Here is a 12,448-nt window from a genome sequence, read left to right on the forward strand (position 1 = left end):
CTATTGTGCAATTGCAAATTTCTAGCTATAAAGATATCAGAAATAAACAATGGAAATTTGAAAATGTTACTTAAGGTGGTACCTAACACTACAGGGAGATAACTCTGTAAAGTCAGCTAAACGTTTTAATTACGTTGTGTTGTAAAGGGAATATTAAGCTTCTCAATGATCAAAATTGATGTTTGTCAAACTGCTATATAACTAGTGTAATTTTTCTGACAAAACAGTTGCTTTTGTTAAAGGGTCAAAGTAAATGCATTGGCAAAGTTTTATGAAAATTAAACAAGCCAAATTAATTTTAGTGAAAGTGTTGGGTACCACCTTAAGACAAAAAAAAAATTAAAACTAGTATCTCAATTGTTTGTAAAACAATTGAAAGGTCTTTCCTGTAAAAGTGATGTTTTTGTAATGTACCTTGTACGACCTTTCGTTTGATATACGACAAGCATACCTTCTGAAACTTTCCACTTTTAACACTTAATGACCTCATCCGCCTACATTTTTGAGATCGGAATTATGATATAAATAACATAGAGTAGATGAGCTTTCATTTGATATGCAACAACTCTATGTTCTAGAAAGTTTGATTTTTGCACTTAATAACCCTATCCAACTAATTTTTGGAGGTCGGGATTTGATATTTCCAATGTACACATCATGACCTTTCATTTAATATACAACAACCCTATCTTAAAAGAAAATTTATTTTTTGCACTCAATGACCCCATCCAACCCATTTTTGGGAGACGTCAATTTTAAATTTGAAATGTACGCTTTATGTTCTTTCATTTGATATGCGACAACCTTACCATCTGAGAAATTTGAATGTTTGCACTAAATGAACCCACTCGTCCTCCTGGGATGAAAAGGGGGTTTAAAATTTTCATTTTTAAGTAGAGTTTATTTAGACCTTCAATTTGATATATCAGATGACCCCATTTGATAAAGTGCAAAAAATGATGCAATATCAACTATATAAATAGAAGTTATGAAACTTACAAAGTCAATGCAAAACTTGAAAATTTCAAATTGAATTTTTGGCGTTTTTTCCATGGAATGTTTTTGGTATTTGGTCAAACATAGAACTATGTTAACCTCTTCAATTTCTAAAACATTTTAAGAGGTACGCTCTTGTTGATTCAGAAATACATGCCTCCGCTGGCAAAACTTCAAACTGCATTATCTCTACAGCAACAATAGATATCTCAAATCTGTTAAATGATAAATGATCTACAGTTGAAGGACAACATTATAGAAAAAGAATTGGGACAATTTCAAAGTTCACCAAGGTCACAATTAATCATCAAATATATGATGCAATACCAAACTTAAGAACCGGAAGTCGTAGAGACACGGGACTAGCACCACTTGTGCTCAACCTGTTCAGACAGTATCAAGAAGGAAATTTTTATTGATGTTTTTCCTCATTTTGTTGAGTCTGCGATTAACAGCAAAAGTAGGCGAGACACTGGGTTCCGTGGAACCCTTACGAATTTTTTTTACTATTAGCATTTGATTAAAAGCTGACGTTAATAGAGTTAACTCCCTTTAGTGTTATATACCCTTTAATACTTTGAGTAATATGCCATAAAGGGATTTTAGTCAACATACCTCAATTATTTCCACTAATATGCCATAAAGGGATTTTAGTCAACATACCACAATTATTTCCTCTATCAGTTTTTTATAAATTTTTGTCTCATAAAAAAAAATTGCACAGAGCAGATAGTTTAAAAAACATTTTTTACGCCTACCTTTTCCATGATCAATCGCCATTTCATATCTTCTGCTACTTAAATATCAAGTCCTGAAGCCACACATGTTTTAATTTTTGTTCACAAATGGGCAAATGGGCAATCTTAGCATTGCAATATGACTTCCCAATTTAAGGTCCAAAATAACAGTAGTTTAAAATCTGAATTCCTGAAAAGGATAAGATGACAATTTACAATTTGTATTTCCTATCATCATATTTTATTTACTGAAGCATTTTTAAATGTGTTGTGTACCTGCTGATATAGTCCAGGCAATTACTGAAAACAGTAATATTACTTTTTTATATAATATTACAAGTAAAAGTAATATTACAAAAAATAGTACTATAGTAGCATTTTCCATCTCCATATTTGGTTGCTCTGGCGTCTCTATCTGATTTTGCAGAAGTGATGAAACTGATTTTGATCCATCTTTTATTTACCATGTAATTTGATACTAAAACTATGTCATGATGTCTCCAGCCTCGAGTTAAAGGCAGCATTAGTGATTTTTAGCCTTATGTTACAGTTCTATGTAATATAGGCATTTTCTAGTAATATTACTGTTTTATTTAGTTAGAGACTATATTTCACATTTCAGTAATATAACAATATTACAGTTTTTAGTAATATAAGAATTATATTACTATTTTTTGTAATATTACTTTTACTTGTAATATTATATAAAAAAGTAATATTACAGTTTTCAGTAATTGCCTGGACTGTGATAACAGCAAAATAAAATTTCATGTAGACAGGAAAAGATACCAAAGAAGACATCATAAGTCTTAACTTGTGTCTCATTCCCTTTGATGATTACAAATAAAATATGTTTATATTAAGGGGGCTCTCCAGTATAAATCTTTTTTTTCTTTCTAATATATGATTTCTTTATATTTTTCTATAAACATGATAAATGAACTTTATCATATACTTAATAGAACAAGAGGCTCTCAAGAGCCTGAATCGCTCACCTGGTAAACAATGCCTTATTGAACATATTGAACCATGCCAGGCAAACATGTACAGCTAACAATTCTACAATATTAGAAATACAAGTTCTACCATGTTTACAAGTTTCCTTCTAATATAATATGCATACAAGAAGAGCGGCAGGACGTTATTTTTATTACATTATAGTTACAATAAAAGAATTTTAACAATAAAATTGTTATTGTTACATTATTAAATTGTTATTCTTTCGAATTTCTTCATTCATGATTTGGATTTATTCCACTGCTGAGAAGGGGCAAGGGGCTCCAATATTAAACAGCAAAACAGTTAAATGATTTCATTAATAACAGTTAGGCATGGACCATTTAACTTGTAGGGGGACATGGTTTTTTTTCTGGTCAGAATATTTTCTATCTTTTGGAAGTAGCACAACAAATTATTTTTTTTGCAAATTGCAAATTGAAAATTTCAGGACAGGTAGACCTTGACCTAATAAATATTTTAACTTCTAGTCTTATTTGCTCTAAATGCTGGAGTTTTTTAGATATAAGCCAAAAACTGCATTTTACCCTGTGTTCTATTTTTAGCCATGACGGCCATGTTTTTAGACAAAATAGAAAATAACACAAAAACTTTATTTTATACACCCTACTGATCATTCAGTTGAAGTTTGGTTGAATTTGGTTGAGTAGTTTTAGAGGAGAAGATTTTTTAAAGTTAGCAAATATGATGAACAAATTGTGAAAAAATTGTCATTAAAGGACAATAACCCCTTAAGGGGTCAATTGACAATTTTGGTCATATTTAACTTATTTGTAGATCATACTTTGCTGATCATTTTTGCTGTTTACAGTTTATCTTTATCTATAATGATATTCAAGATAATGACCAAAAACTGCAAAATTTCCTTAAAATTACCAATTAAGTGGCAGCAACCCAACAATGGTTTGTTTGATTCGTCTGAAAATTTCAGGGCTGATAGATCTTGACCTAATGAACATTTTTACCCCATGTCAGATTTGCTCTAAATGCTTTCGTTTTTGAGATATAAGCCAAAAACTGCATTTGACCCCTATGTTCTATTTAAAGTAAGGGCGGCCATGTTTTTTGACGGATCAAAAATCGAAGTACACACTTTGTGCAGGATAATCTAAGGAACTATCATGCTAAGTTTCATCCAAATCCATTCAGTAGTTTCAGAGGAGAAGATGTTTGAAAAATTGTTAACGACAACAGACGACGACGACGGACGCCAAGTGATGATAAAAGCTCACATGGCCTTTTAGGCCAGGTGAGCTAAAAATGAAATAAAAAAATTGGGTCACCGTTCATTTACGCTAACAATCTGCCTCTGAAAGAAGCATAATTTTTTGTTAATGTCCTTATTTACTGTTGAACTAATAGGAGAAAAAGAGGTAATATCAAAATAAAAAAAGAACTAAATTACAGAAATCGCTTAAATTTTACAAGTATTTAGTTTATGTACAGCTTTTTGAAAACAATAATAAAAAATATAGGTCATCGATGATTTAAAAAAGATATTTCAACTTTAAAGCCAAAAAAATGTATTTTTGCATCAAAGGGAGATAATTTGGAGCTTTTTCAATGCTATAAACATATTAAAAGTCACCTGGGGGCAAACAAAATTGATTTTTTCAGTTGATTTTTGTACCATATCATAAAGCAATAACTAATAGTGTGATGAATAAAATTTGTAATGAAAAAATTCGTAAGGGTTCCGCGGAACCCAGTGTCTCACCTACTTTTGCTGTAAATCGCAGGCTGAACAAAAAAAAAGGAAAACAAGAGGCTGTCACAACGACAGCAAACCGGATTTATTAACATTTATTTGTGTCCTAGCAATATCACAAGAACCATTACTGATGAATAGTGAAAGGGAAAATCGTCAATATCAAATTTGACCTCCATTTTGTCATCAGTATCAACATATTAAAATTAGAAAAGCTTAGATTGAATGGTTCATGAGTAAATGCAATAAAGTGAATGGAAACGCCACTTTACGATCTTTCAAGAACCATAACTCCTGAACGGTAAAAGTCAAAATCGTCATTATTGAACATGTTGAACTTGACCTCTATTTTGTCATCAGTAACAACATATAAAAATTTCAAAAGCTTTGGTTGAATGGTTCATGAGAAAATGCACGGACATGACTGGAAACACCATTTTTCAATCTTTCAAGAACCATAACTCCTGAACGGTAAAAGTCAAAACCGTCATTATTGAACTTGACCTCCATTTTGTCATCAGTAACAACATATTAAAATTTGGGAAGCTTTGGTAGAACAGTTCATGTGTAAATACACGGACACGACTGGAAACTCCATTTTTCAGTCTTTCAAGAACCATAACTCCTGAACGGTAAAAGTCAAAATCGTCATTATTGAACTTGACCTTCATTTAGTTGTCAGTAACAACATATTAAAATTTTAAAAGCTTTGGTTGAACGGTTCATGAGTTAATGCACGGACAACATTTGATTGACGCCCGAAAAATACTGAAAAAATGAATTTAATTTTTTACAAAATTAAGTTCTGGATACTATCTTATGATCATAAACAAGCTTCTGTCCAAGTTTGGTACAAACCCAGGATAGTTTAAGAAAGTTAAAGTTAAAAAACTACCTTGATCAAAAATTTAACCTGAACTTTGCTCTATCATTTTCTATGTTCAGTGGACCATGAAACTTGGGTCAAAACTATAATTTGGCATTAAAATTAGAAAGATCATATCATGGGGAACATGTGTACTAAGCTGAATGGACTTCAAATTCTTCAAAAACTACCTTGACCAAAAACTTAAACCTGAAGCGAACGGACACACAGATGGACGAACTAACGAACGAACGAACGGAGGCACAGACCAGAAAACATAATGCCTCTCTACTATCGTAGGTGGGGCAATCGTAGGTGGGGCATAAAAATGAAATCACATTTAAACTTTTTTTTTACACCAGAAATCAGGGACGTTCTCTGAAAGCAGGAAATATATTACCTGACTTGTGCTCAACCTGTTCAGACGTCTCAAGACTATTTTTACTCAAAAGATTTTATCCTTTAAACAGGAACAGAGGTTAAAGACAAATCCAATCAAGGTGCACTCAGTGGGTTGAAAGATGCTTCAGATTTAAGATCACCCTTGCACACAACACAAATCATGTGGCAAGGCATTATGTTTGTTTTCCTTGATTCCAAATCATATAGAAGCTTCAAAGCAAAAAAGCTTTGATTTAAAACGTTTGATGACTGCAGCATCAGAAAGGTATAAAAAAAAAAAAACCAACGCATCGGAAAGATATCACTAAAAACCAACATAGAAAAAAAAAATTTGGACAAGAATGGCCAATAAAAATTTTCGTGTTGCAGTGATTTTACAGGGTTAGTCGTGGAAAGGGAAACAAACAATAATTAATTTTTGGCCTACATAGCTAGTTGACACACAATGAATGTTGTGTTAGAACTTAAAAAAATTAAATTGGACATTTACCTGCTATGGTCCAATATATAAAATCTAAATACATGATTTGATTCAGCATATTTTAAAAAGAACCCCAACAATTCAATTTTTGGTGAAATCAAAGAAAGTTTAATTTTGGAACCTCTAGAACTCAATGTGGACCAATTTGATAAAGGGGCCCAGACATCACAAATCTAAATAAACGATTAGAATCGGCATATCAAAGAACCCCAATAATTCAATTTTTGATGAAATCAAACAAAGTTTAATTTTGGACCCTTTTGGCCCCTCATTCCTAAACTGTTGGAACCAAAACTCTAAAAATCAATCCCAATCTTCCTTTTGTGGTCATAGATTTCTATTTACTTATACATACTAAAGTTATTATCCCGAAATCATTGGTCTTGGATGACGCTCAACAAGGCAGATGACAACAACGTATAACAAATATCAACTAAATTTTTTTTAATTATTTTTGCGGTTGTATCAAACGGACATATAAACCCATAACGTTAAAAGTGAATGTACCCAAATTCATGCTTCATTAAAAATTTGTGTGAATAAGCATTGTGTATACATTTTTTATATTATTTGGTTGATGCAAACTTCAGTTAGAGAATGGAAACAGAAAATTCAGCATTGTTTCCATAATTGTAAAGAAATATTTAACTTAAATGGAAATTAAGACCTCATTTAACACAAAATTAAAAATAAAAGGTTGAAAAATAAAAGGCAAAGCTACAATATTTACAAACCTTTCGGCTCACTAATGCCATTAATTGATAGCCATACCACAGTGGTAACATCCTGTGTTATCTGATCTAGAAAAGAAAAAAAATACAAAAATAAATATGTAGTAAATATATAAACTGTCGTAAGTGTTGAGGTACAATATCCAATAAAGAAAAATAAATCTAACATTAAGACGAAGTTGCAAGTGTTGAATTAATATTTCTGAATGCAGTTGTTTGCCAGCCCAGAATTCCATCAATTGAGGGCAGTATGTTTATTATACTAAGTGCTTGCAGAAATTAATCCTAACTACATAAGCCAAGGTTGTTTATAATTATTAGGATTTTAAATAGCATGAAACATAACCAGTGCTTAACAATTGTAAAGTATTGTGTAACTTATATTCAGAACTGTTAACGTTGGATTATGTTGCTTGATGAATTTGGTGATTAGATTTTGTCAGTTGTCATGGTTGTTGTAGGATTTTTCTTGGATTTCAGTATTTCTGTTATTCTACTTTTTTTGTTATGTATAACAGCACTTACAAAAAGATTTTAATCATTTTAATTAGCCAAACATCATGTAGTCGCCAGAAATATGGTCATTGTATCGAAGCACATGTGAATTGTTCCAGTATGAAAAGAAGATAATTACACTTTTGCGAGATATGAACAAAGAAATGTTTAGCAACATTTTGAAGGCATATATTTCATGCTATTTTCATTGCATGAAGTTTTAGAAGAACAATAATGTATACAAAATCATACATGTACATGTATTATTGGGGAAAAAAACTAAAAGCAAAGGAAGGGTGCTTTGGCTGTTGTCTTTCATCCTAAGGTCATGGTCAAATGGTGAGTACCCTGATTTAACATAAGTGAATTTCTTTGTTAGTGTGAGTAACCCTGCAAAGACGCCATTGGCATTGCAACAATTAATAAAAGTATATTTCAGGTGTTAGTAGGATGACAAAAGTATCTGCAAAAGTATAAACATGGCGGACAGTGGTCAGTAGTGAAATAGTAATGAGAATGAAATTTCTAGTTTACGTGTTGAAATATGCCTAGAAGGGGAGTAAGAAGAAGGTCAAACAGAAGCAATAGTAGTGACAATAGTATTGTAAATGACTTAAAAGAAAAAAAGCCATCCAGAAAGAAAAGTAAAAAGAAAGACATACTCAGTTCGACAAATGTAAACAAAGGTGAGCTGTACACAGGTGACATAACGAATGTAAACAATCACACATGTCCTTCATTTGACAACCCAAGTTTAATGAACAATATGAACCAGCAACGTTTTACTCAAGATACAAACTTCATGTACTCGCCTAGTCCTAACCCGATGTTTCAACTTCAAAATCAACAGCTATGCTCTACTCCGAACTCCGGTACAATATATCCTATGCAACAGGTACAACATTCATCGCCAGTCATGCAATACACATCCCAACAACGTCCAGTCTGGGTTGATGAGTTATTTCAGAGAATGGATACATTTGAAAATAAACTTGATAAACTTGAAAAAGTAGGCTCCTTAGTTACTTCTTTAAATGCCAAGGTTGTAAAACTAGAAGTTAATGCCAAAGAAATGGATGGCCGTTTGGAGCAAGTTGAAAAATCGACGCAGCTTATTAGTAACAATTTTGATAAAGTTGGATCTTTTAAGACCGAACTTGATAAAGTATCGAAGCAAATGAAATCTGTAAGTGGGAAAAAAAATTCTGTAGACGAAATAAGTGCGTCCGTCGACAACATGAAGAAGGAAAATAGCAAACTTAAAGACGAATTGATTGATATCCAAATGAAGTCGATGCAAAATAACTTAGTCTTTTATAATATTAAAGAAACTGAGGAGGAAATTTGTTCTGAAATTATTGACAGGTTTTGGAAGTTAACATGAAAATAGACGGTGCTGCTACGAAAGTGGTTATTTCAGATGCCCACCGATTAGGCAAAAAGGGTGAAAAAACACGTCCAATTTTAGTAAAATTCTCAACATTTGAAAGTAGAGATTTGGTTAAGAAAAACGCAAAAAATCTGAAAAATTCGAAATTTGGCGTCTCGGAACAATTGCCTAAAGAAATCCAGATACGGAGGAAGGAAAAACTACCCTTACTTAAGGAGTTGCGCGAACAAGAGATAAAGGCGTATTTTGTTAAAGACCGCATATTTGTTGGTGGTAAAGAATATAAACCATAGGACATTTCCAGGGAACTTTCTGAGACATTAAAATGTTTATGTTGGAATATCAATGGCCTTACATCAGTTTATAATGATAATAACTTTTTAAATCTAATAGACAAGTATAACATCTTATTATTTAGTGAAACATGGTTACAAGAAAATAACTTTATAAACATTGAAGGGTTTGAAAAAATTACTTGTCTTTGTAGAAATAAAAATATTGGTACCAGAAATGAAGGTGGTTTAGCTGTATATTGTAAACAACACTTATGTAAAGGTATTTCTGTTGAAAAATAAATCAACCATGGTATTTTGCTTTTAAAATTTGAGAACACATTTTTCAATACAACTAAAGATGTCTTTGTTTGTTTTTCTTACATTCCACACGAGAAATCGAAATATTATAATATTTGTGATATTGATTTTCATGAGATTATTGAAAGTATTGTTTTAGATTATAGTGAAAAGGGCATTGTATTAATATGCGGAGATTTTAATAGTCGCATTGGTGAAGTGAGTGACGTTTTGTATAATGATCAATTAGATAAATTTGTAACGAGTGTAAATCATTTTGAAAACCCCATTATTTCTGATCGATGCTCAATGGATAAAGTTGTAAACACCTTTGGACGTAAATTATTACAGGTGTGCTATAACACGGGATTAACTGTAGCTAACGGTAGACTCGGAAGCGATACGAATGGTAAATTCACGTTTTGTAACAGTAAAGGGACGAGTGTCAACGATTATCTTCTAGTGTCTCCGAACGATTTTGGTATTATTAGTGACTTTGAAGTTCTAGAAATGAATGAGTTCTCAGATCATATGCCTTTATTATTTGAACTTAACTTTTCCACTATATGTCAAAAGAGAACAAATACTACAACACGCAATTACATTAAATGGGAAACAAATAAAAATGATGAATATGCACAAATGTTACAACCTCATAGAGAAAAACTATTGTCAGTTGTGAATAATATTATTTCAGATGTCGATATACATAACGCCGTAAGAGAGATAACTCAAATTATTTACGACAGCGCTTTCAAAGTGTTTGGACACTCAGTTTCTACCCATAAAAACATAGATCGTAAAAATCGTCCTAATAATGAATGGTTCGATGACAATTGCAAAAACGCCCGAAAAAGATTTCATGTCACGAGAAACTTTTTTCAACGTCACCAAACGGATTCGAACAGGAGTGAATTCGTGATTGCTAGAAATGATTTTAATAAAGTGAAGCGAAAAGACCAATACAACTATAAGAGGAAAAAAGGTCTGGAACTTTGCAGTATTGCAAAAACCAATCCGAAGAAATTTTGGTCAACCTTAAAGCCAAAAAACAAATCAAAGTGTGTAGTGGACAACGATGAAATGTTACATTATTTTGAAAATGTTCTTGGTATGAACCCACCCGAGCTATCTGATGCAGTGTTAGATCTTTTAAATAACAGTTATTTTGATGGTGTAAATATAGAATTACTAGATACAGACATTTCGGAAGACGAAATTATTAAAGCACTAAAGAGACTCAAATCTGGTAAAAGTGCTGGTAACGATGAAATTGTAGGTGAGATGTTTTCGTCATGTCCTTCTTTTTTCGCACCTATTTTAAAAAGTTTGTTCAACTCGATCTTTGCTATCGGAATATATCCAGAAAATTGGACTGAATGCCTTGTTATTCCTGTTCCTAAAAGTGGTGATCTTACAAATCCGATAAACTATAGACCTATAATATTAGTGAGCATCCTTTCGAAGTTGTTTACTAGTATTCTAACTGACCGTTTGTTATCGTGGTCCCAGGATGAAAATAATATTATAGACAACCAATTTGGATTCCAACCAGGACGTTCGACTGTTGACGCTATATTTACTCTGCATGGAATTATTTCACATACTCTTCAACATAAATTAAAATTATATTGTGGTTTCGTAGACTTCCGAAGGGCGTTTGATAAGGTGGACAGAAGAATTTTGATATACAAACTACTCAAATCTGGAGTTAGCAGTAAATTCGTATCAATGGTTAATTCTATTTATTCATCTGTGCGTTTACGTGTGCGGTCTGGTGGGGTACTATCAGAGGCTTTTGACAATCATATTGGTGTAAAACAAGGCGAGCCCTTATCTCCGTTACTTTTCTTATTTTTTATAAATGACATTATTCAAGATATCTCTACTGATGTAAACGAAGATGTCATATCTTTGAATGGAATCCTTATATATCTAATACTTTTTGCTGAAGACACCGTTTTATTTGGAAAAACACCGACTGTTCTGCAACACTTATTTGATAAACTTTTACTTTACTGCAATAAATGGAATATCGAAATAAACGCTGATAAAACCAAAGTAGTGGTATTTAGAAATGGATTTAGACCAGTAGACACTCATTTTTTCTATGATAATAAGGAACTGCAAGTTGTTAATTCATATGTGTACCTTGGTGTATTATTACATTACAACGGAAAGTTTTTACATACTCAGAAACGTTTAGCACAACAAGGATCTAGAGCCATGTCATCTTTAATGAACTCTCTCAAACAATTCTTCATCACTCCAGAAGAACAGATGTTTCTTTTCGACAGTATGGTCGGATCCATTTTAGGCTATGCATCAGAAATATGGGGTTTCCATCGTGCTAAAGATATCGAACTTATCCATAATCGTTTTTGTAGATTTGTGTTAAAATTGGGTCGAAATGTACCAACATGCTTTTTATATGGCGAACTTGGCCATTTACCTCTTTTTATTGTTAGAAAACAAAATATATTGAAATATTGGTTACATATTATTACAAATAAACCAAAAGTTGTATACGATGTGTATAAACTCTTGTATGAAGATGCTATCAATGGTTATGTAAACTGGGCCTCAAATATTCGTGATATGTTATATGATCTTGGTTTAAATTATTTGTGGCTAAACCAAGATGCTAGCACAATTTGTATAAATAACATTAAAACTCGTATTAAAGATCAATACTTGCAGAATTGGTCAACTACTATTCAGGAATGTAGGAAACTGTCTTTTTATAGTTCATTTAAATTAACTTTTTATATCGAAAAATATCTGTCTTTTAGCAATAATGTTAATCTGTTAACAAAGTTACGTAGTGGAACATTAAAGTTAAATATTGAAGTTGGCCGTTATAATAATATTCCCAGAGAAAATCGTTTATGTGAATGTTGTAAAATGTGTGTTATTGAAGATGAATACCATTTTGTTCTTGTTTGTCCATCTTATAGATCTGTACGAACACAATTTTTACCAAAGTACTATTGTCATTGGCCTAATAATATCAAACTATTAAATTTATTACAAGCTTCTAGTAAGTCTCTCACG

At 32.0% G+C, this 12,448-nt stretch overlaps 1 protein-coding gene across 1 annotated transcript in view; it reads right to left on the reverse strand.

The window, feature by feature from the left end:
* Positions 1–12,448, reverse strand: part of LOC143084128 (fibroblast growth factor receptor 2-like) — an 81,817-nt gene that overhangs the window by 65,137 nt on the left and 4,232 nt on the right. Inside the window, exons 3-4 of the mRNA XM_076260536.1 lie at positions 6,941–7,006; positions 1,755–1,923 (exon numbers count right to left, since the gene is read on the reverse strand). Of these exons, the coding sequence (XP_076116651.1) occupies positions 1,755–1,776 (22 nt within the window). The 5' untranslated portion in view covers positions 1,777–1,923; positions 6,941–7,006. The remainder of the gene's footprint in view (positions 1–1,754; positions 1,924–6,940; positions 7,007–12,448) is intronic.

Source organism: Mytilus galloprovincialis, chromosome 7 (genome assembly GCF_965363235.1).
Source record: "Mytilus galloprovincialis chromosome 7, xbMytGall1.hap1.1, whole genome shotgun sequence".
Lineage (NCBI taxonomy): Eukaryota > Metazoa > Mollusca > Bivalvia > Mytilida > Mytilidae > Mytilus > Mytilus galloprovincialis.